Source organism: Anguilla rostrata, chromosome 2 (genome assembly GCF_018555375.3).
Source record: "Anguilla rostrata isolate EN2019 chromosome 2, ASM1855537v3, whole genome shotgun sequence".
NCBI classification, from domain to species: domain Eukaryota; kingdom Metazoa; phylum Chordata; class Actinopteri; order Anguilliformes; family Anguillidae; genus Anguilla; species Anguilla rostrata.
In genome coordinates this window covers 21,573,548-21,599,685 of record NC_057934.1, presented here as the reverse complement: position 1 = coordinate 21,599,685, position 26,138 = coordinate 21,573,548, and the positions used below count along the sequence as shown (strand labels likewise).

Below are 26,138 nucleotides of genomic sequence, written 5' to 3'. Positions count from 1 at the left end.
ATAATTGAAATTTTTGATGTTTCCATTCAAAGTAACATTACTGGGTTCTTGGGAAGACAACAAGAGAAATAACTTGGTACAAGAAGGCCTGGACGCAGGAAATACTGTCATTAAAAAAAAACCAGGAAGCCTGCTCCCATGTTAACCAATCGTATACTCCCAGTCCCACACTCCAGCCTTAGGAGCTGAGAAGCCTGCAGGCAGAGTCGGTGAGTGGCAAAGCGCCATGTGATAGAGCGCCTCTTTTCATCGTATTTTTCTGGATTGCCGATGACGGCGTCTGTAACTTCTTTGCCAGTTCATTCTCATTCTTTCTTGCGATGAGAACGTTGCTACGTCCCACTGTGTCAGTAGCGCAGCAGCGACTCCTGTTTCCTCGCGTCACGTTCTTCTTGTCTGTAACTGCGCATGGGAGCATTCTGCAGAGTAGTCCATTCAAATGCATTCAAATGTGAACAGTTGCGTAAGGAAGTGGCTTACATGGTGAAAAATAATATTTCTGAGCCAAGTTTCTAAAGCTTGGAGCTTGCCCTGTCCTTTGGTTGTTAAACCTGATGGTATGTATAGCTTTTGTACTGATTAAAGAAAGGTTAATGCTATAACCAAACTAGACTGTTATCCATAGCCACAGATGGACAATTGTGTTGACTGTGTAGGTACTGCAAAATTTGTCAGCAAATTTGACCTTCTGAAGGCAGGTCACCACGCACAAGAAATATCTGCCTTTGTGATACCAGATACTGTAGTTTCCTACAATATTCTATAATAGCTTTTGGTATGTGGAATGCTCCTGCTACATATCCAGAGAATGGAATTAATTATGTTCTTTGTGATTTACCACGATTTGAGGCCTACCTGGATGATGTTGTGATATACAGTAGGCTACGTCACTGTAGGAGCACATTCAGCAGATGACTGCTCTTTTTGAACAGTTTTCCAGCGTAAAACTTACTGGAAATTTGACAAAATGTGAATTTAGTAAAGTCACTGTTACCTATTTAGAGAAAGGTGTTGGAAGAGGACAAGCCCCTCCTATAACTGCAAAAGTTGAGGTTATCTGCAATTTTGCTTCTCCAACACCAGTTGTGACGTTTCCTCTATATAGTTGATTATTACTGAAGTTTCTGCTGAAATTTCTCTAAAGCTGCTTTTCTTCTAACTGACCTCCACATCCCAAAAACATCTTTCCTTTGGCCCGAGAGCTACCAGCGAGCTTCTGACCATGTTCAATTAGTGCCCCTATTTTTCTGCTCCTGATTTTTCATCACCGTTCAGGTTGGTGGTGGATGTGAGCGATCTTGGAGCTGGTGCTGTTTTGTTGCAAGATGATCTTGAGGGTGCTGAGCATCCTGTCTGGATTTTTTCTTGGGAGTTTAATAGACGCTGTTATTGGTGATGCCCTTTCTCGAGTTTAGGTACTAGCGGAGCCTGATCGCTGACAGCCTACTGATGTCATGAAAGCTATTCAGAGCATGGTGTTGTTGTAGCATCTCTACTTGGACAATATATCCATTTTTGTACTATAGCCTATTTAATGCATTGAGTATATTACATTACATTACATGAGATTTATTTGGCAGACGCTTTCATCCAAAGCGACGTTCAATAAGATATGTTGCGGCCTCTGTACTGTATATATTATTCCTGTGTTGTTTTAGTATGCAATTTTCAATGTGTTATCTGGTAAAATTATTTGATAGCTACTGCCCCATGAGTATCTTTTTTTGTTTCCTTTTACAACAGATTAGTCATTGTATATGGGTGGGGGGGCTGTGTCCCTCTGTGTCCCAGTGCCACTAACGAGATATGTGGTTTTCCCCCTCCCCCCCTTTTAACATTCTTCCTGGGCTGTAATTGCAGATTGGCAAGTCCTGCAGTGGGTTCCTGAATGCATGTAACCTGTGCCAATAGAGTACCCCAGTTTATAGTCCAAAAACCCAAATGTGAGTTAGCATTTCTGAGCCATGGGTTGCTTTTTTTCCCCTAGAGATTTTGACTTCCGCAGATAATAAGGTCTGTGGTCAACATAGGCTTAGGAGTCACGTTTCGTTCAATGATATTAATTACACCAATTAAATATCTCAACTGTGAATTTTGAAGCTGTTCTGTGCTTTAAAAAAGTAAGTTGCGGATGAGTTGCTAAATTGAAACTACATCAATGATTGCATTCTGCCAATCACCACTCAAGTGTCCATACTAGCCCACCTGCATATGACAACTGTTGTAGTTTCAATATAGCGAAGTTAGCAAAGGACTTTTTAAAAGCACATGACAGCTGCAAAATTCACGGTTGAGATATTGACGGGTGCAATTTCTGTCATAGAACAAAACGTGAAACTCTCTTAGAAAAAAAAGCATTGGAAATCTGATGAGGGAACCCATGGCGGAAAAAAACTGATGTCTGATGTCTCCCGGTCATTGTAGCACGAGGGGTTTTTGGATTGTAAGCGATGCATTCAGAGAGATACAAACAGAAGGTTTCCTGGGAAGTGCTGCAAGGACCACACACTCCAGCTCAGGTGTTTGTGGGGTTAATTTCCAGCCCGTCAATAAGGGGTCACTTTGTCTGCCCCGGTCATACCCCACCTGGACCCGTGATGCAGAGGGCAAAAGGTGCAAATTGCAAGTGTCTGTCTCTGCAAGGTGCCTGTACAGTGTATACCGTATGAAGACATTCAACGCTGCTATGAGCTTCTGCAGAGGGTACTATTAAGATACATGGGTGTATGCTCTCAGACGTGCCCCCAAAGGTGTACTAAGGCATGTGCCATTGTCATTACAATGAATGGAGCTGGTCCCCCTTTAGTTGGTCAGGTCTAGTGCTGTTAGGTTCTCTTACGTTGCAAGCCGTGTTAAATACAAGTGCCTGCTCAATGAAAATAAAGTATATTATACAGACTGATCCACTAAATGCCGAGAGGCCCACACTTGCTTCATGTGTCACAGTACACGGTATATCGCGGATACCGTCCCTTGTGAAGGACCGTGCAGGACTGCCCAAGATTTTTTTTGTTTGATCCCTTCACCTCTCTTCACTGGTTTGTGGATATAAAACAGACAATGAAAATGAAAGCCTAACAGTCGTATCAAAGTGAATGTAACTCCACCAAGAGTAATTTGCTAAACGTTGAAGCTGATACAACAAATTATTTAAAATTTCCCTTTTGTGGCTTAAGTTACATTGCAAAGCGATAAACAACAGATATGAAATTTGTACTTACTACATATTTTTTCCAACCAGCGTGTACTTTAAACAATTTTTTAAAAGAACAGAAAAAATTTAACGTTGCTCTCTATCGCTGTGGTTTAAGCTCTGCTAAAAGATACGTCTTATACCAGCATTCAGGGCTGTCTCCAGGTCTGTATCGATCAATTTCACCAGAGAAAAGAATCTGAGCTACACTTTTTGTACACAATCTGATGAAATACAGCAACATTCTCTTCACAGGGAACAAAAGAATGCTGTTTTACGTTGTAAATTAATGATCTTTCTTGCTTGGCTGTCCTGCTGGATCTCGCCACTTCGCTTCCCTGGTCTGGAAGCACCGGCTCCTTCCTCTCCTTATTAGAATTTCTGCCGTGACCTGTGGGATCTAGCGATTTGAACATATTTTATTTAACCACTTTTGTAAAAGCTAATATTCAGCAGCTCTGATCTGTGGCAGAATTACAGTTTTCAGGGTCAAGGAGGGATTTTGATGTGAGAAGGTTGGGCACAATTGGAGTTAAAAAAAAAAATCTCACGAGTTGTCTTTAAAAATAAATGAGAAAATGGGTAATCCCACAGTCATTGTACAGGGTAGAAAAAAAATCAATACACCCTGTCTGCTCACCTGGGTCATCAAAAAATTCCTTGAAATGAACTAAAGTTGAACATTTTGTTGCTGGTGTAAAATACATGTCTGCCTCTCTCCCTCTCTCGCATAAGCATCTGTAAACTTTGAAAAAAAACAAATGCGCTGACTGCCAGCGGATCAGCTTTCAGATCATACACGTGTGTGTGTGTGTGTGTGTGTGTGTGCTTTCTAGAATGAAAAATAGGTTCTGTACAGCAGGAACAGACAGCAGGACTTGGGGTCTGTGCTCGGGGGTGTCCACTCAGGCACTCTGGGAAAATTAGCATGGCTTCCAGAGCGAGCGAGCCGGGTTTCCGCCCTGGCCCCACGACAGCCCTCTCTTATTGTGGGAGAGTGGGGGAGAATAAGGGACATCGTACCGATTGTGTAACCTCTGAACCAGCCATTCAACTGACCTCACATGCCAACCCATAGGGGCCCCCACATGAATCGCATTCCATTTCCTGCCCTGTAAGACAGGAAAGGATCTCCATGATTGGACGTCTCTCTCATGAATATTTAATGAGCCCCCGCCGACCCCCCCCTTCCCCCCCCCCACCAAACGAATGAAGGCAACGCTGGGGGGATTCCTCAGATTTGCCCTTTTCAATACAGCAGACTGAGACAATGCAGCATGTCCTTTTTTCTTCCTAAACCCGAAGCCCCCTCCGCCACCGCCCCCTGCTCCACAACAGAGAGACGCCTCACGGACGGTGATGTTCATGCAGTCGGACCTCCGGTCCGGGCCGCGTTGTGCCGCAGATACAATTCAATTTTCCCTTTCTTTCTGTGGCCGCGCACCCTCGGCCCCCCTCCCGCGCTAAGCGATGCCCCCACCCACTTCATTAGAGGGCCCTTCAGTAGCCTGTCACGGCGGATGTGCTCCATCAAAGCTGACTGACTCCCGTTTCCCACAGATATGTCCTGGGTTATCACCATTTGCTCAGATCTCGAGCTGCGAGGAACATGACTGGCAGCCCGTCTTTTGAAGACAGAGATTTCACTGATGCCTCCCAGTTGGAAATTTAGAATCTTGTCTGGTAAGACATCATATGCAAAGTAAATTGTACCGAGAGGCCCAACAGACAGCCTTGCTTTTTCAGTTCAGCACCCCAAAGCCTCACTCTGTCTCTCCCCCTATCTCGGCTTTGAGGAGAGGTTGTCTTGAGTACGTTGTCAAAAAGAAATAAAAGAGGCCCTTCAGTTGTCCCTCAGACATGGGGCGCGAGGGTTTGGGTTCCATCGGCAGGGTCGGATTTTGGAAGCCGTGGGTCGCTGGGCTACGCTCATTGTCAAGGCCCCCCCACCCCACCCACACACTATATTCAAATAATATGTCACTGCCATAGTCAGTGCTAAATACAGTATCAGATACACGCATCGTCACAGGCTGAGCCACAACATGAAAAGGAACATAAAAATAAGAGCACACCTAAAAGAACCATAGAAGTCCAGTGCACTGCATGTTATGTCAGAGCTCAAACCCTCTAGCCTGAACAGCAGCCACAACATTTTGAAAGAGACAGAGAGACAGAGAGGAATATGCATACCTATAGGTGTTGCCATCCAACCAATCATGTGACTCCATGAAAAAACAATTCTGACACAACTCAAAACCTTCAAAAGCAGTCACAACACAAGACATACATAGATTCATATCAGCCTTCAGTTCCATGACCAACAACTGTCACTGAGCATGATTTATCTTTCCAATCACTTATTTTACCTGCTTGCATCATTTCCTCACATCCTTTCCTTGCTTCCTTTGCTCCACCCAATGGAGGATGCAAGGAAAGGACACAAGGAAAGGACAAAAAGATGGAGGAATCGAGGAAGCATGTTTTAGTCAAATGAAACATCCTTGTTCAGTCGAGCGTCAGTTTGAAACTATGTCAATTACAGACATGGCAGATGGGAAGAGGTGGATCCACAGGTCGATCATTTATATGTCATGCCTTCCCAAAAAGATACATCTACAAAGGATGCACTCATGTTTCCTTGCTCAAGGATCCTTTAGGAGCCTCCTAGCTCCTAGCTTTTTCAAGGAGCAATTAATGGGTTGGAATGTCCTTAAAATTGCTGAACCTCAATCAATTTCTGGGTCAGAATTAACAATTGGAAAGAGCCCAAAGCTTTGGGCCCCAATACAATGCCAATGTACAATACAATAGCCTGAATTATAACACAGCTTGATCTGTTCATATTTGCATTCTAGTCGTGAGAATAATCCCTGGTAAACCAGGGGTAAATCGACTGCACATTCTTTTCGTTTTACTATTTTAAATATTGTAACATTAACAGATTCAATAGCCTTGTAAAGTAGCCTTGGCAGGCTACCTAGACTCCTAGCTTATCTGGCCAAATGTTATCATTCATAAAAGAATAAAGTTACACTCTTATGAATAACAGTTTTCATTGTCAGCTGCTCCATCTTTGTTATTGTGTAGCATCCTATTAGTCAAATCTATTATTGAGTTATTCAGTTATCAACTTGCCACTGATCAGACATTGACAGTTCTCAATGGTTAGCTTGCACTCATTTATAATGTAAATACAGCTATACAGACTAGCTCACAACAAAAACAGTGACAAAAAAAGTTGTAATAAGACTACTAATGCTAGCTATGTTTTGTAAAGCTTTGCAGGGAAGAAAGTGAAATAAAAGCACAATAAGCACAAGTTGATGTACTTACGTTCAAGCATTGATGAAGTCCGCCACACTGTGATGGCCTATCAAGGTGATTCACTTTTTGCCCCAGGGTTGTACGCTTCCTCTTTTGTTTACAAACATGAACTGGGTCTATTTATAGACACGGCTTATACAAGCGATATGACACTCAAACACAGAAACACATAGACACAGCAGGTAGACGGCTGCTTACCTCTTAATTGATTTTATGTGTCAACTATGTTAAAGTGCCCCGCTTACTGTACATGAAAAACTCTTTAAGTAATATTAACCCGTATGTTGGGTCAAATTGCCCTTTAAGTGAAACTAGGAAAATCTAAATATTTTCAGTATGAAACTTTCTACTGGCCTTAATTATTTAATCACATTCTAATGAAAATGGTTCATTTCATGTATTTGCAAACCCCCCCTGTATGTTTATATCACCCGGGAACATTTTGCTGTACCTAAAAAATGAACAGAACAGGAGGGTTAATACATTTTCTCCCAATATGTTCTGGGTCCCCTTGTAGTCGGGGACCCTGGGTAACCACCCAGGAAAGCCTGTGCACAGATTTGCTCCAGTCTGTAGGGCAGCGTGCGGTCCTAAATGAAACAGGGCTCCCAAGCTGGCGTGTGGTGTGCAGCCACAACACATTCAACCATCCATCCATTATCAATACCCGCTTATCCTAGGCAGGGTCGCGGGAGGTACTGGGGCCTATCCCAGTGTGCATTGGGTGAGAGGCAGGAACACAACACATTCAGAGTCTTCTAACCACCACTTCCACAGACATTGCTGCCTTCTTAGGGCCTCAAGACTACACCCCCACTTTCCCCTGTACCTGAACGCTACATCCGCCCCAATGGAGATGAGGGATAATGCACTGACACCTAAAATTTAAAGCAGAATTTCTCTTGCAAACCCTCTTACTCTCTCATAATTCTCACACAAAATAAGTGATAGATATATGCTGAAAAAAGCCTATATTGTAAATATGTTCACAATTGAAAAATGATATTTAATGTGTTTCTGCTACATGTATTGTCATCTTGAATAATAATAAATCTTGAACTTTGCTTTGAAAAGTTTGGAGAACACAATTTCAAGGGATTTCTAACCAATCCTCAATGCAAAAACTTTCAAGATCATTGATAGCGTTAGTTTTATGCTTATTGGCTGCCCTCTTCAACAGGCTTACAATTTCAATTGGGTTTTAATCCAGAGAATGAGATGGACACAGAACCATTTCTCTGCTGATTTTTGGGTATGTTTAGGGCCATGGTCTTGTTGGAAGGTGCACTTACCTTCAAGTCTCTCGGTACGGACAACCAGGGTTTTGGCTAACATATCCTGGTACTTGGTGCCATTCATTATGCTAGTGACCTCAACAAAAGCCCAAGGACCACTGGCACTGCCATATTTGATGGTTAGTATGAGGTGCTTTTTGTACATGATCATAAAGTTCAATTCAGACAATAATACACATTTCCAGTCACAGTTCCAATGGCATTAGGCAAAGTCCAGATGCTTGACTATGTTGACTGCACTCGGTAAGGGCTTTCTTCATGCAACCCTGGCAAAAAACCTGATACAGAGGTGCTGTTTTATGGTTCATTTGGAAACTTGGTGAACCCCAAAATAACTGCAGTTATTGAGCTGTGATCCTTGGGTCTTCATTGCTTCTCTCACCATCTTCTTAACTGTGTGTGAGGAAAATATGCACTTGCATCCATTTCCTGGAAATTTTGCAACTGTTCCAGATGTTTGAAACTATTATTGCCCTGATAGTGCCTAGCGGTATGCTGAACCTTTTATGCATTTTTTTATTGTTGTACCCATTACCTGATGTAAGTCGACAACCATCTGTCTCTTTTGGTTTCAGAGTTCTTTGGCTTTCGCCATGGTGATGGATGACAAAGGGATCTCACAAGCATGTGACTTCATTTTTACATCATAGTGCAGGGGTGCACAACCCCGGTCCTGGAGGGCTAGTCAGCATACTGGCTTTTGTTCCAACCAATTACCTTAGTTTTAGTTTTCTGATGGCTCCATAAACTACACTAGTGCACTTGAGCACAGTAAAATCTTTGAGATACATTTGCAGTCTGTGGCCGTAGCTGGTGCTTATACAAATTCCAGATCGAGATATGACTGAGCTAATTAAATAATTAAGACCAGAGGTTGGCACAAAATTCTGAAATAGAATGGCCCTTGTGCACCCGTGCATGGACAGTCAAATCTGGCCCTTAAATCCAAATCCGGCCCGGGTTTTCATTTCTCCCACATAAATTAGTGCTACTGATTGGCCAGACTGCCTTCACACCTGACTCCTAGGTAAAGGGAGGGTGGAAACCAGCTGTTCTCAGCCCTCGAAAACTGTGATTTTAGCAACAGGGCTCTAGTGAAACAATGTTTTCATTAAGACAAGAGATCAACTTTTAATGAATTTTATTGCAGATTTAACAGATTTATGGTTGATTTTATTTATATTATTCTAGACCTGACTGTGTGCATGTGTGTGTGTTTGTGTGCGCATGCATACATACATACATATTTCCACAGACACATAGGTGTGAAAACTGCTCTACTTGCACTGTGATACACACTTCCTGCATCGGTGAACATGTGCACTGTGGGACGCGGATGATGTAACTGCGGTCGCCATCACGTTTGAGGCAGATGATCTGGGGCTTCCACAGGATTCATCCTCTTCACGTCGGCCCTCCCCTACCATCAGTTACACGGAGCAAAGGTGCGCGCAGTAGCCCAGAAAGATGAAGCTCCTGGCCCGTCCACCTGTGGCTTTGCGCGGCAAGGTACGGTAGGTAAACGAAACGGCACTTCTCCGGAAACGGCGTGCTGCGATTTCCCCCTGCGGAGAAACGGCAAACCGCAAAAGACGGGCAGAACGACGGGCCGCGAAACAAACGAAACACGCAATGAACCACAACCGCAACAAAAGGCATCCGTCAACAAGATTCAACACTGGTTTTTAATAACATTGTGACAGGTCATAAGCATTCCACACATTTATACAGCTCACTATTAAAAAAACAAAAGACAAAACAACAGCGAAGGGGTAAAGAGAGATCACCTACGAGATAAAAGGGTAAATTCAATGCATCCAGAACGACTGACCGATATAAACACGACAGCTCAATTACAAGGAGCTCGTTACAACAGCGCTGTACCATGAGGTCATTCTTCTCCAATCACTTTAATTAAGCAGTATTTACACACACAGAAAAGAACGAGCAAACAGACATTTCAGATGGCCACAGAATTATGTATTCAGTACAGAACGGGTAATTGTGTTAGTCCATTTTGGAAAAATCTCTGAACTTCCAAGCTGAATTTTAGAATGCGATCCTGCTTTACGATAAACTCGACCCCAACTGACTACTGCCACAAAATGCAGGGAGAGAGAGAGAGAGAGAGAGAGAGAGAGGGAGAGAGGGAGAGAGAGGGCGAGAGAGAGAGAGAGAGAGAGAGAGGGGGAGAGGGAGAGAGAGAGAGAGAGAGAGAGAGAGAGAGAGAGAGAAACTCATCGGTGTTGTCAAACGTCACAGTGAATTTTCCACTGGACACGCGCCTCGCTTGTAGGGTAGGGAGTCTGCGGGCGTCTTGGATGTAGATGAAAGCAAGCCTCCTCACGCAGATCCACTGGAAGCGTTTATCCGTACCGTCTTCTGAAGACGCCCTCGAAACCACGAGTCTGACCCACCGTCGCTTTAAACGCCGCAACGCAGGAGTCGCAACGCGTCTTTCGGGACAGACGCGAATCGCCGGCGGAGCAGCCGTTTCTTTCGGGAAGGATAGTCTTTGAATCAGCGGAGAACGTCTCGCGCTAACCTCACACGCGTTGGGGGGTCGCGAGCAGAACACGGTCAGCACCGACCGTAAATGTTACAAACAACCTCACATCGTCATTTCACATGTTTACCGGGAACAAACAAACAAACAAACAAACAAAAAAAACCTGACTGGCAGACCGCGTTACCTGGTTTTGCCATGAACAACCAAAGAAAAAACGAAACATTTTTTTTTTAGATACTTAAGTTTTCCCCCACCACGTGTGGAATAAAGAATAACTACAAGACGACCGCATTTACAGCACGAAATAAACTGCACTATCGATATCAGCGAGAACAAACGTTGTTCTTCAGATCACATTTTTGATAACAGCTCAGACCGAAAGACAAAGGCCGTCTATTGTGCTGGATTAAGCGAAATGACTGTGGTCTGGGCTGCAAATGAAGCCTAATAACTTCCTCTCCAGAGCGTGCATGTTACTCACAGCTAAAGTCACTTATGGGGGTTAACATCAGACTTAATTAAATATTAAAGTGTGTCTGTACCTGCCGCGATTGTTGCCCCTTGGAATAAGATATAACCTATTTTTTGACAAGTTTTCATCTTTCTCCATGGAAGACACTACATGAAACCAAATCACTGGCAAAGAGGAGGGTAATGAATAATCTATTTCATATTCCAAAGGCACCCGCGGCTCGGAGAGAGAGAGAGAGAGAGAGAGAGAGAGGGAAAAAAAAAACCCAGCAGATGATAGCGAGGCAGGCGAGGAGCGGCACGACGCGGCTAATGTTTAAATAATAAAAAGAGGATATAAACAAATCATTAGCCCCCCCTAACAGTTGTTTAACGCAATTTCTTAATGAACATAATAGCCGGCGCTAATAATGAAAGAAAATAAAAACATCTAAACGGGCGCCAAGTTGTCGGCGATGCTCAATTATTTCCTTGTCAAGTTTTTATGATTTAATGAGCTCCTCTGGGAATGACGGCTGTCAGTCAGCCGTGACTTTTTGACACCATTACAACTTCAAATACAGCAGCAGCCACGCCGCTTTCCTTGGGTCTGAAAAACCGAAACCATCTGACAGGAGAAAGAAGTACAGCACGCGCGCGCGCACACACACACACACACACGCACACAGGCGAGGGTGCTCACACATGCACATGCGCGCACACACACATGCGCACACACAGACAGGCAAGGGTGCTCACACATACAAGCACACGCACAGGCAAGAGCGCTCACACATTCGCACATGCGCATGTGCGCACACACACACACACACACACACACACACACACACACCCAAAGACACAGGTCCACACTCACACACACACACTCACACACACATAAATACAAACACTCTCTGCTGCTCGCAATGGTCATTATCTGATGAGGTTTGTCAGACTGGCAGGATTTTTCCTCCTCCTTCTTGTTTTATTATTCCTGGGCTTAATGATAACTCTCGACGGGTTAGCCCCACATGGGACGGACAGAGCCGCGCAATTTTGTTGGCCATTAATTTGAGGCTTTGAAGCCGGGAGCCGCGCGTCCGCGGCAGAGGACGCCCCCCACCGCGTCGCTTCCAAAATAAGACGATCTGCCGGCCCTGAAACGGAATACCAAATGGCCCTCGCCGCCGCCGACGCGTCCCGCGACCGTCCCCCACCGCCCACCGCCCCGGCGGCGCCCGCAACGTCGCGAGCGTGAAACAAAAAAGTGCGCGAACCGAACGCAGACGAGCCAAGACGCAGACAGAATCCTAGCGATGGACGATGTCGCCGCGCGAACGTTCACGACGAATTGCGACTTTTTTTTCCCGTTCGTTTCAAATTTTAAGACGACATAATTTGATACTATAACTACCGCACACGATGATCTTGGGAAGAGGTGTAAATCAGCTCACGTGACCCGCGTTGAGGTCACCCGTATTTCGGATTTCTGTGAGGGCGGGACGCGATCTCGCACGACTCCTCGGAAAGCAGGGGGCAGCGCCTTTACGGGGGGAGATATATCACACGCGCGCTAAAGGACAGCGCCACGGGGCCGCCACTTTCCCTTTTACAAGGACAATAAAACACCTTTTAAAGGCCCCTAATGAACCCAGGGGCGTCTCACCGTGAGCTGGTCCCACTGCGATGGGGGGCTGAACTCTTCCTGAACGCACTCTGCGTTCAGCCGGACCACCGCACACACGCGCGCTCGCCTCGTTCTCTGCGCTCATCTCGCTGCTGTACTTCTATTGACCATCCGCGAAATAAAAAAAAAACGTTTCTTCCAAAACAAAGTTTTGCTTGCTCCGCTACAGATATTGTGCGTTATTAGGAAAACCGAGACTGATCATGTTAGCTTACATTTTCAAACAGACGCGATTAGGAAATATAAAGCACTACGTATTGTTTCATAAAATACATATTTTGTGACGAGGAAATAAATGTATTGAAAACCTCTCTTTAGGATACTGACCAGAGCCCCATTGTGCCTGTAGAACTGTGATGAGCTGTGGCCATCGCTGATACTACTTTACATCTGACCATGGTACCTCAGTGCATTTGGTGTGTTTATTTGTTAACTGCTAGTCAATGCAAGTCTTAATGTCTAGGTTGCCCACATCCCTGATGGTCAACATTGTCTGAAATATCCCTTAAATGCATTCCAGACAAGTCCAACTGTCTATCTTTTCAAAAGCAGCTCCAATCACAGAAAGGCTACCCCAAGAGACTAAGACTTGTCTCTATCGATACATGCAAAACGTAGTGGGAGCTACCTGCACGGCCTCTCCACCGGCCACTCCCACCAGGTCAAACGCACCGATCAGACGCGTTTCTACGGGGAACGGAGGTCCCATGCAAAGAGGCCGGAGTGACAATGATGACAGCGGGACTGACAGAGAGCGCGGGAGCGTCCGAAATCCGAGCGCGGGGGTCCAGCGGAGACCGCCTTTGTCACGGCATGAAAGATGATTCATGTGTCCAATTTGTCCTAATTACTCCAGACCAAACTCTTCTGTCACTATTAATCACGCGGGTATGGGGGGGGGGGGGGGGGGCGGCAGAGGGGCAGGGGGGGGGAGAAGTGGTGTGTGTGTGTGAAGGAGGCGGGGGGGCGGGGGGGGGGTTGTGTTGGAGGGATCCTTCAGCGTCCTCTCAGGTTGAAATAAATAGCCAGGATGATGGTGAGGAGGATGATGGCTCCCAGGACGAAGATGAGGACGCGGTTCTGGATGATCCTACAGGGGGACAGAGAGAGAGAGAGAGAGAGACAGTGTGAAAGAGAGAGAGAGAGGCAGAGAGAGAGAGAGAGAGAGAGAGAGAGAGAGAAATGCTAAGTCACAGCTCAAACAACACATATCAACGTCTACACAGTCGTTTCAATGTCGTATGTGACATATGTTTGCAATAAGAGTCATATACCAATCAAAATCAAAGTAAAGCATATAACACACAGGTACTTCCATTCATTTTAACACATGCACACAAACTTTCTCTATATCGCACACATACACACACACAAACACACACACAATTGTGAGTGCGCACAAGCACAGACGCGAATGCTAAACGTTGATTTTAAAACTTTTTTTATTGTAATCTGGAAAAAGCGGCTCACGCAGCTACTAGCGGTAATAAGGTCAGTAAATTACTGGCGGAATTCTCCATAAACAAACCGCGGAAGCTCTGCTTTTCTTTCCCCCGAAACTGTTCTAAATGTTCCCGCAGTCACCTTAATAAACTACAGCAACAAAGAGATCTTTGAAAATAAGTAAATAAATAAAAAAGAAGTTAGGGGGAAAAAAATTGCAGATAGGATGAAAAACAAGAAGAAAAAGTAAAAAATCTGGCCATAACTCTCTAGCGACGCCCCCCTCCCCCCCCTCTGTCTCCTCTGACAAATGACAAAATTATCACATTTGCTGACATGCCTTGGAAAAATGGGGCCAGTGTCCAGTGTTGTAAGCAGGAGATGAATGGGCTCAGTGATGGCCATTCATCACTTGCACACTGGACCCTACCCCGTGTCCCAGCCCCGCGCCCTGTGTCCCGCGCCGCCAACCCCCGCTGCCCGCCACGTTCACGCACGCGCACACCCACCCACGCTCGCTTACCGCCATCTAAACAGCATCCGCTTTACTCTTTTAAAAGTCACCGAAGAAAGCAGGAACGATGATAATAACAGTGATAATACTACTACTATTACTAATAATAACAATAATAATAAAAAACAAGAAGGGAAGAAAATCTGGAGCTCAATTTGGTGGCAGGGGTGGGTATGGTAGCAAGGGTGGGGCCGGGGGCGGGGGCATGGGAGAAGGAGCAGCACTTTCGAGCTGAAGTTTCTGTGGGGCTTCTCTAAACAGGGGCTGCGGTGCTGGGGTAATTTGCAGCGGTGTTGGGACGGAGGGAATTAATGTGCACATGTTTAGCCCCTTGGCTCTTTAATTATCATGCATAATTCAGAACGATTATTTACCCGCAAATGCCCAGCAGAGATGCCAAGACGGATCAGTGCTGGGGGTCATGCTGGTACCCAGGCCAGGGAGGGAGGGAGGGAGGGGAGGGGAGGGGAGGGCTGGAGAGGTTGTTGGGGGGAATGGCAATTGGGATACGAGGGTGATTTACGTCTTTGCGTTCGCAGAAGGAGGAAAGGCACCTTTTGTTGGATTCAGACTAACTGCTATGCATTTTCCCCAACTTAGAATAAGACATCTATGCAAGGAGGAACTTACATTGCTTATTGCACACTGTGTCTGTTGTCAGTTTCATTATGAGCTGAAGTCACAGCTGTTGCATGAGATGTAGGAAAATTCAGGAACTGAGGCCTACATTCTTCACACAGCACTCAGAAAGAGCAGCGTTTCCACCACAAACAAATGCCCAAAGGGGGGATACAGTGACACTGGGTGGTGTCTTTGGACATAACTGTTGGACAGTTCTGTTGGGCGGTACCATTTGACTGTATCATTAGAAAGTTTTTTTTGGGTGGAACCATTGAGCTGTATTATTGGACAGTTTTTTGAGCAGTATAATTTGAATGTATTATTGGACAGTTTTCTTGAACAGCATAATTGCAAAGTCTCTTTGGGCAGTACTTTTCGGCTGTATCATTGGACAGTCTTGTTAGGCAGTACTTTTGGGCTGTATCACTGGACAGTCTTGTTAGGCAGTACTTTTGGGCTGTATCACTGGACAGTCTTGCTGGGGAGTACCTTTGGATTGTATCATTGGATAGACTTGTTAGGCAGTACCACTGAGGTATACCATTGGACAGGTTTGTTGGGCAGTATCATTGGGCTACATCATTGGACTGTCTTGCTGGGGAGTACCTTTGGACTGTATCATTGGATAGACTTGTTAGGCAGTGCCACTGAGGTATACCATTGGACAGGTTTGTTGGGCAGTATCATTGGGCTATATCATTGGACTGTCTTGCTGGGGAGTACCTTTGGACTGTATCATTGGATAGACTTGTTAGGCAGTGCCACTGAGGTATACCATTTGACAGGTTTGTTGGGCAGTATCATTGGGCTATAACATTGAAAATTTCAATTGGCGCGGAACAACCGGTGAGCCTTCTTGGGTGGTCCCCTTAGGAAGTAGCACTGGACGGCTTCGTTAGAGAGCACCATCGGAAAGTCTGGCAGGGCTGTGCAACGTGGAATGCAACAGAGAAGCACCATTTGGAGATAAGAATTGACAGTACCAACCGGCAGGGTTGTACCACTGTGAGGCCCGATTGGACACGCTTGACTGAGACTACTGACTGGATCGACTGAAACAGGTTGGGGGACCGTACGAGCTCCGCTGCCCGCATTAGGCACCACCAGGAACGCAAGTGCGCAGGAGAGCGTCGCGCTGCTCGGCTTACAGACTACATCACTCATCGCTCATTCTTCGGGGAAGCGTCCAACCAAAACAAAAACTGCACGTAGCTTTCTGTCAAACGGCAGCCTGCACCTTAGGTGAAGAATAAGTCACGACGCAAAGCAGAATTCTGCGCTGAGGAACAGCTTTGGTCCCTCGAAAGATGGGGCGATCCTGATGAAGAGGACACGAACGCCGCTCCTGTTTACGTGCTTAACGGTCGCCCCGCCAGACGGACCCAGAGGCCGCGCCGTTTGATGTGGATCGCTTCGGCCTCTTTGTTCTGACCTGCCACTTTATCGCCCACCGATTCAATGAACGAACACACACACACACACACACACACACACAGTCCCCCTGCATACAAAAAATACAACTATAACCATTAACAACAACTACTACTACTAACCAAAACAGCAACAACAACAATACTACTACTGCTACTACTACTACTACTACTACAAATAATAATAATAATAATAATAATAACAATAATAATAATAAATAAAAAATAACAGGAATAATAACAATAATAATGCTACAAACAATAACAACAGCAGATGCAGCTGCAGTAAAAACACAATTAAGAAAGCATACATGGAACAAATGAATTTAACACCAAAGTCTTTCTGATGCAAATGGCGGAGGAAGCGTGGGTCAGGAGCGTAAGCGAATGCATGTATTCAGACAGGGCTGTCCGTGACTCTGCCTGCCTACAGTAATGTAGATTAATATGCCTTTGGTACAGCTGCTCTGACATTCATTTGGTAGGTGGGAGGAGAAAGCCCCAAGGCAGCCCTAATGCTAATCCAAAAGGGATTAAAATGGAGTGATATTCACCGGAGCAATGTTTAAATCTATTTAAAAAATGGTATCTGTGACACTTTAAGAGTGTAAGCCCTGGCCTCTGACAGCCGGAGGAATTAACCCCCCGGCCCCGATAGCCCCCTCATTCCTTACCCGCCCCCCCGCCCCCCGCCCGTTTCAGACGGCCGCGGCGGAGCCGCGTCAGCCGCGCGGCCCTCATTGGCCGAGCTTCCCGCCCTCCCGTCATGTTTATTAAAGAGAGAGCCGGGATAATCAGGCGGTCATTATTAATGGCGGCTCTCTCTCTGTGGTTGTCGGGGGCCTGGCGATGCTTCATTATTTATACGCTGTCACTTCCTGTCCGCTGTCAGCGCACTTAAACTTACAAAAAAAAAAAAGAGAGGAGGAAACTGAGGGACTCCTATTTCAGAGCCAGTTCAGAATCAATAAAGAAGAGGTACAAGATTAGCAGAAGGAAAAAATGTAAAATAAAATAAAAAATAAACGCACAAACAGAAATGTCTGAGAAGCGCTTGTGTGGTGAGAGCCTTGGTGCGCCGGGCTCTGTATGGGGACAAAGAGCCGCGCCGGGCCCAGACGCCGCGTTAAAAGCGAAAGAGCGCTACAAAGAAAAGTTTGCACTCTTCCCAGGAGAGAAGGAACACGTACATATACGCAAACAGACCCTGCGCACACGAGCGCAGTCCACAATGAGAGGAGCACTCCAGGAACCCAGCGCAGATCTCCCTGCGCAGATCTCCCTGCGCAGATCTCCCTGCGCGCACGAGCGCAGTCCACAATGAGAGGAGCACTCCAGAAACCCAGCGCAGATCTCCCTGCGCAGATCTCCCTGCGCAGATCTCCCTGCGCGCACGAGCGCAGTCCACAATGAGAGGAGCACTCCAGAAACCCAGCGCAGATCTCCCTGCGCACACGAGCGCAGTCCACAATGAGAGGAGCACTCCAGGAACCCAGCGCAGATCTCCCTGCGCACACGAGCGCAGTCCACAATGAGAGGAGCACTCCAGGAACCCAGCGCCGATCTCCCTGCGCACACGAGCGCAGGCCACAATGAGAGGAGCACTCCAGGAACCCAGCGCAGATCTCCCAGCGCACACGAGCGCAGTCCACAATGAGAGGAGCACTCCAGAAACCCAGCGCCGATCTCCCTGCGCACACGAGCGCAGTCCACAATGAGAGGAGCACTCCAGGAACCCAGCGCAGATCTCCCTGCGCGCAGGAGCGCAGTCCACAATGAGAGGAGCACTCCAGAAACCCAGCGCCGATCTCCCTGCGCGCAGGAGCGCAGTCCACAATGAGAGGAGCACTCCAGGAACCCAGCGCAGCTCTCCCTGCGCAGATCTCCCTGCGCACACGAGCGCAGTCCACAATGAGAGGAGCACTCCAGGAACCCAGCGCAGATCTCCCAGCGCACACGAGCGCAGTCCACAATGAGAGGAGCACTCCAGAAACCCAGCGCCGATCTCCCTGCGCACACGAGCGCAGTCCACAATGAGAGGAGCACTCCTGGAACCCAGCGCAGATCTCCCTGCGCACACGAGCGCAGTCCACAATGAGAGGAGCACTCCAGGAACCCAGCGCAGATCTCCCTGCGCGCCATTTTAGGAGCACCAGCTCTCGCGGCGACATCAGCGCTTCCCACCGAGACGCTGGGGGATTGGCCGGTCTGATCCCAGGACAGAGCCGCCGCGCCCGACGCCCGAGACCCTCCAATCGCCGCGCCCGACGGCCCAGACCCTCCGATCGCTGCGTTCGGGCTCGTTTTTCAGAATAAGGACCGCGCCCCTCCCGGAGGCGGATACGATGACGCCGAGCGCTCCCGCCGAGCGGCCCGCCGCGGCGCCGCCACCCCGGGCGAGCGGACCGACCCCGGGTGAGCAGCCCGACCCCGGGTGAGCAGCCCGACCCCGGGCGAGCGGACCGCCGCGACGGAAAAGCGAGGCGGGACCCGAAAACCCCTCGCGCAGGAACTTCCTGTGATGCGGAGCTAATTGAGAAAATCTCCCACGCCATTAGAAGCTGCCGGAAACCAGCGCGACGCGGAAACAAGGCCCCGGCACATGAAACAAGCCCCGGCTGGAGGAGAAGCAGGCGATGAACCCAGAAGACGACTGATAAAAGAAAGGAACGGGGGAAAAAAAAACAGAAATCCAAAAAAGTCCGTTTAACAGGGGAGGTGGTGGAAAAGAAATTCCTCAGAGACAGATAAAAATAATGAGGACTTTTCTGTCAGGAAAGATTTACAAAATCATACCAGTGTTATTAAAATTTAAAATCTTTCTTTTTTTTTCCAGCAGTTTTCCAGCACCCCTTATTACGCGCTCTAATGAGAGCAGGGATACACCTCCACAACGTGCAAAACTCAAAGCCCAACCCTTCATCTTCAGGGCTCAGAGTACACACACACACACACACACACACACACACACACACACACACACACACACACACCTCCAAACGTGGACACACACACACACACACACCGCCAAACATGTGGACACACACACACACACACACACACACACACACCCAACATGACACACACACACATCACACAACACACCCTCACGTGGACACACACACACACACACACACACACACACACCTCCAAACGTGGACACACACACACACACACCACACACAACACACACACACACACACACACACACACCACACACCCACCAACCTCCAAACTGAACCCACAACACCGCAACTGTGGACACACACACACACACACACACACACACACACACACACCACACACCTCCAAACATGTGGACACACACACACATCACACACACACACCCCAAACATGTGCACACACACACACACACTCCAACATGTGGACACACACACACACACACACACACACACCTCCAAACATGTGGACACACACACACACACACACACACACACACACTCCAAACATGTGGACACACACACACACACACACACACACACCTCCAAACATGTGGACACACACACACACACACACACTCCAAACATGTGGACACACACACACACACACACACACTCCACATTGACCACACACACCAAACCCCTCCAAACATGTGGACACACACACACACACACACCTCCAAACATTGACACACACACACAACACCACACACACCCCAACATGTGGACACACACACACACACACACACCTCCAAACATGTGGACACACACACACACACCTCCAAACATGTGGACACACACACACACACACACACACACGCATACACACCTCCAAACATGTGGACATACACACACACACACACACACACAGCACAAACACACACACACCTCCAAACATGTGGACACACACACACATACACACACACACACCTCCAAACATGGACACACACACATACACACAGCACAAACACACACACAGCATCAGTCAGAGTACACAAACACATATACACATAGACACACATGCAAATACAAACACACACAGCATCAATCAGAGTACACAAACACGCACAAAAACCTACACACACACACACACACAGTCAATCACAGAAACTACAAGAAAGAGACAAATACGCACCCACAAATACGCAACACGCTTTCCGTACACACGCGTACAGAAATCACAACAGGACCGCTTTAGAAAATCAAATGTTGGACCGAAATGTATCTTTTTTTTTTTGTTTCTCCACAAGGCCAGTAAAAGGAATATCAATGCGCTGCTGTCTGAGCCGCTGAGGTTATTTAAAGACCATGGGAACAGCGCTCACGGGTACAGAGCAGGGTGATCAATGTATTCACAAACCCACCGCCTGACAACCTGCAGCCCCCTTCAACTCAAAGTCGGGGTGGGGTGGGGTGGTGTGGGGTGGTGCGGGGGTACGGGGGGGTCAGTCTGCGATAGCGAGGGCGGACCGCTCCTTCCCGCTCGTAATCCTAACGCTGTCCAGAATCCATTTTTTTTATTCCCCCCCCCCATTTCCTATGCGCACGCGCTCGTCAGGCCGCCCGTTTTCCCCGCCCTCCTTCCGCGGCGACGGCGACGCGGAGGATGACAAAACAGGGAGGCGCGCCGCTGCCGCGTTCCATCTACGGGTTTCAAAACGGAACAAAACACGAGTCAAATCAAACACCATCAATTACACTGAGCCAGCAGGCTAAACCCACTGAGTTCTCAATCCCAGATAAAAAATTTAAAAAAAGGTGGACCCCCCCATCCCCCCCCCCCCCAACTCCGTGAATGCAGTTCAGGCTGGGGGCGTGGAGCGTTCTAAACGCCCGGCTTTGGGATTTTCCCCCGGTTTTCAAACTTGCCTTTGAGTTGCCAGTAGCCTTGTAGAAAAGAGAGAGAGAAGATAGAAGAGAGAGAGAGAGAGAGAGAGGGAGAGAGAGAGAGAGAGAGAGAGAGAGAGGAGAGAGAGAGAGAGAGAGAGAGATGGAGAGAGAGAGAGAGAGAGAGAGAGAGAGAGAGAGAGAGAGAGATTAGGTCCAGAGAGCAGGAGGGCGGTGAAGAGAGAGAGGGAGAGAGAGAGAGAGGAGAGAGATGTTAGGTTCCAGGCTCGCAGTGGCGTGTTGCTCATAAATGAGAGAGTGCGGGAGACGCTGCCGGACGAGCGTTCGGAGGCGCGTACTGCGCGTTGCGCACCAGGTGATCGCACCCGGAGCACTTCAACGCCAGAGGAAATGAACGAGCGAGGACCTGGGGGGGTGGTCAATGACGCACACCTGCCGTTTCCACGCCCGAATGACTGCAACGCACACCCATAGCCGCCACCAAGCGACGCACCCCAGCATTAAAACCCAGACCACACACCGCCATAAGAGAGCAATGGACCCTACTGCTCCAAATGACCACGCTGCCATACCAACATATCCCATAATACTGCCATGCCAACATATCCCATAATACTGCCATACCAACACACCCCAGCATTAAAAACCAGACCACATCACCATAAGAGAGCAATGGACCCTACTGCTCCAAATGACCACACTGCCATGCCAACATATCCCATAATACTGCCATACCAACACACCCCAGCATTACAAACCACCACACCACCATAAGAGAGCAATGGACCCTACTGCTCCAAATGACCACACTGCCATACCAACACATCCCATAATACTGCCATACCAACACACCCCAGCATTACAAACCACCACACCACCATAAGAGAGCAATGGACCCTACTGCTCCAAATGACCACACTGCCATACCAACACATCCCATAATACTGCCATACCAACACACCCCAGCATTACAAACCACCGCACCACCATAAGAGAGCAATGGACCCTACTGCTCCAAATGACCACACTGCCATACCAACACATCCCAGTGTTCCAAACCACTACACCCCCATACAACACACCCCAGGATAAACAACCTCACTGCTAAATACCACACTCCAGTATTAACAACCCTCACTGCCATACCAACACACCCCAGCATTAAAACCACCACACACCATAAGAGAGCAATGGACCCTACTGCTCCAAATGACCACACTGCCATACCAACATATCCCATAATACTGCCATACCAACACACCCCAGCATTACAAACCAGACCACACCGCCATAAGAGAGCAATGGACCCTACTGCTCCAAATGACCACACTGCCATACCAACACTCCCCAGTGTTCCAAACCACTACACCCCCATACCAACACACCCCAGGATTATTAACAACCTCACTGCTATACCAACACACCCCAGGATTATTAACAACCTCACTGCTATACCAACACACCCCAGGATTATAAACACAAACACTGCCATACCAACACACCCCAGGATTATTAACAACCTCACTGCTATACCAACACACCCCAGGATTATAAACACAAACACTGCCATACCAACACACCCCAGGATTATTAACAACCTCACTGCTATACCAACACACCCCAGGATTATTAACAACCTCACTGCTATACCAACACACCCCAGGATTATTAACAACCTCACTGCTATACCAACACACCCCAGGATTATAAACACAAACACTGCCATACCAACACACCCCAGGATTATAAAAAAACAACACCGCTTATACCAACACACCCCAGGATTATAAACACAAACACCGCTATACCAACACACCCCAATACACTGCCAAACCAACTGAAACCCCCTCATACAGGTACCAGAGCGCTGGCCTGTGCATTTCAATCACAAAAAACCTGAGCCTCTTAACTGTGAAGTGAATGTCATCATGTACAGCTCCCTCAAATTTACTTCCATCTGAAGCCAGACAGCATCCCTGCTGTATCAGAAACAGATACAGACACTTCCAAAATTCATTAAACATAAAAAAAAACACAACAACACTGGAACAAAACGGTCCACCGAGGTTACTGGGTTTCAAATAGACATGGAGATGATACCTCTAACCTGAACAGATTTATTGAATCGCAAAAAGAAACAGGACTTTGGCCAAGTTGAAGCACACCACCCCCACCGTTCGTGAGGAAACCTGAGTTTTTCTCTGACTGAAAGCACGCGTGTTCGCAGCAGAATGAACGCGCCCCGACGGGCGCAGATTACCGCCCTGCCAGCCCGGCGCTAGCGGCTCGGACTCCTCCTTCCTCCCCTGCCTTTCCGGGTTATTATTCAGAACGCGTAAATCGACGTTCGCCGTCGTTCGGCGTGCCGGCAGCTCGGGGGGGCCGTGGTGTCAGGTAACCTGAGGTGAAAGAGCAGAGCGGCGGGGCAAAGCGTGTCCTAGGACGGAGTGTAGCACAGTGGAAGGCTGGCTGTAACCGAAGGTCGCGTTCGATTCCCGGTAGACACTGCCGTTGTACCTGAGCAGTACTTACCTGCGTGCTTCAGTATATCCGCTGTATAATGGATACAATGTAAATGCTATGTAGTTGGTAGTCGCTTGATAAAGCGTCTGCTAAATGCCTGTAATGTAATGTAATGTCCTGGCCAGGCCCGCGTGCGCTAACAGCGCTTCGGCTCTCTTCCGCAGACAGACCGCTGACGGCGCTCCGGGGGCTCACGGAGGAGCCCGGAGGCCGCCGCGCTCGCCCGAGACGGGAGGGCCCCGCGCGCCCGAGCGCTGGCGAGCGTGCGAACAAACACGCAGGCGCTCGCACGCGCGCGACGCGAAGGCGCGTTCGCGGCGTCAAGACGGAGGGAGCGGCCGGGACGCGCGGCGCGCCGGCTCCCCGCGCGTGTCAGAGAGCCGCTCCCGCGCCCTCGCGCAGACGCGCCCTCGCCCTGGCGCAGACGCGCGAGGCGGGCAGCAGAGCAGCTCCGAGCTCTACAAGTTCATGCATTTTTTATCTGGCAGCTAACAATCCGACTAGCAGGCCGAGCTGGGACTGGGACCTTCCTGTGGAAAAGGTGTTGGAGGGGAGAGCGAGCGAGAGGGAGAGAGAGGGCGAGGGCGAGTGAGAGTGAGAGAGAGAGAGCAAGCAAGGGGGAGAGAGAGCAAGCAAGAGAGGGGAGAGAGAGGGATGAGAGAGAGAGAGAGAGCAAGCAAGAGAGAGGGTGTGTGTGTGTGAGAGAAAGAGCAAGTGAGAGAAAGAGTGTGTGTGTGTGTGGTGTGTGTGAGAGAGAGAGAGAGAGAGAGAGAGAGAGAGAGCAAGCAAGAGAGAGAGTGTGTGTGTGTGAGAGAAAGAGCAAGTGAGAGAAAGAGTGTGTGTGTGTGTGTGTGTGTGTGAGAGAGAGAGAGAGAGAGAGAGAGAGAGAGAAACACCTTGTTTGCAGCACTTTCAGGCTTTTTTTTTCAGAACTTTAGCCTGAAGCACATCAGCGCAGCTGCAGTCTCCTGCTCTGTGTGATGTATGGGTGGCTTCTTCATATTTCTCTTATTTTTGTATACACACAGATCACTCCCTTCGCTGGCAGCCTGCCAGTTCTGGAGCTCCCCTCCCCTTTTCCCCCCCTCGCTCCCTCATGCTGTCCCTCAATCTCTACCTCTCTCTTATTTCTTTTCCTTTTCCTTCTCTCTCTCTCTCCATTTCCTTGCTCTTTCTCTCTTTCTCTCTCCCTACCCACTCCACTATCCCCTCTTTCCGCCTTCTCTTTCTAGAGGGAGGAAATGAATATTGGGCCTCCATATAAATCACTGTGATTCCACCTGTGCCCGTCCTGTCCTTTTGAATGTGCAACTGCAGGCCCACTGTATCACACTTTATCTGAAACGTACAGTAGTGCACTCTATCTGCAAAAGTTTGTATTACACTCTCTGTAGTGCAGTCAGTCAGTAGCAAACTATTACACTCTTTGTAGTGCACTCGATCAGTAGCAAGCTGTATTACACTCTCTGTAGTGCAGTCAGTCAGTAGCAAACTATTACACTCTTTGTAGTGCACTCGATCAGTAGCAAGCTATATTACACTCTCTGCAGTGCACTCCACCTGTAGCAAACTCCATCTCAACAAAAACATTTTTCAACATACAGAAATGGAAAGTTTCTCACACACACAAAGCACTGTCTGTAAGTCATTAATTAAAATCTGCAAAATCCAGACCTGCTGTTAAAAGTATTGATATCAAAATGAGGCCAAGTTACAACAGACAATATCTTTGCTCACACAAATGAAACAAGCTCTATTCCAAACAAAGCTTGGCCCTGTGTTTTTTCATTTTACCATCTGAAGAGAATGTGGTCATTCAAACTTTATGTGTCACATCTTCACGTGAGACAACAGGTAGCACTGCTTTGGAATAGAGCTTGTTTAACTTAAAAATCAGTAAAACTGCCATAATGATCCATATGGTTCCCTTTTGTGACTTTTCCTAAACATACGTATTGAACATTCTGATATAATTTGAATATCAATACTGCATAAAGAAATAAAGTTATAAGCACTTACTTAAAAGGCCATGAACGGTCAAATTGACCGTCATTTATCTTGCCAGTATGCTTGAGCATTTTGATCGCTGCACATAACTAAAGGACTCCAACAGTACCCAGGTGCAGCCGCTCAGAACAAGCCCCATGACTGGGCGAAGTCTGGGATAGCAGTCCGATGTTTTGGGGCCTAACTTGTGTAGCTGTTTGAGTCATGAAACAATTGCATGTGGGGTTTGGATGTGAAAGGATAGATAATGCATTTCAGAAATATAAATTAGTTCCCTCCAACAATTATGCAGCCGTAAAAGCACTACTTTTAATTTGGCAATTATTAGTTA

General features: G+C 47.6%; 1 protein-coding gene across 4 annotated transcripts in view; it reads right to left on the bottom strand.

The window, feature by feature from the left end:
• Positions 1 to 11,515: 11,515 nt before the first annotated feature.
• vti1a (vesicle transport through interaction with t-SNAREs 1A) overlaps positions 11,516 to 26,138 on the bottom strand; it is a 189,911-nt gene continuing 175,288 nt past the window's right edge. For all 4 annotated transcript variants that reach the window (XM_064321173.1, XM_064321171.1, XM_064321172.1 and 1 more), the window contains one exon: positions 11,516 to 13,551. Coding sequence is in view for 2 of the 4 variants with exons in the window: in XM_064321171.1 (XP_064177241.1) it covers positions 13,458 to 13,551 (94 nt within the window). In the remaining 2 variants the exon portion in view is untranslated. The remainder of the gene's footprint in view (positions 13,552 to 26,138) is intronic.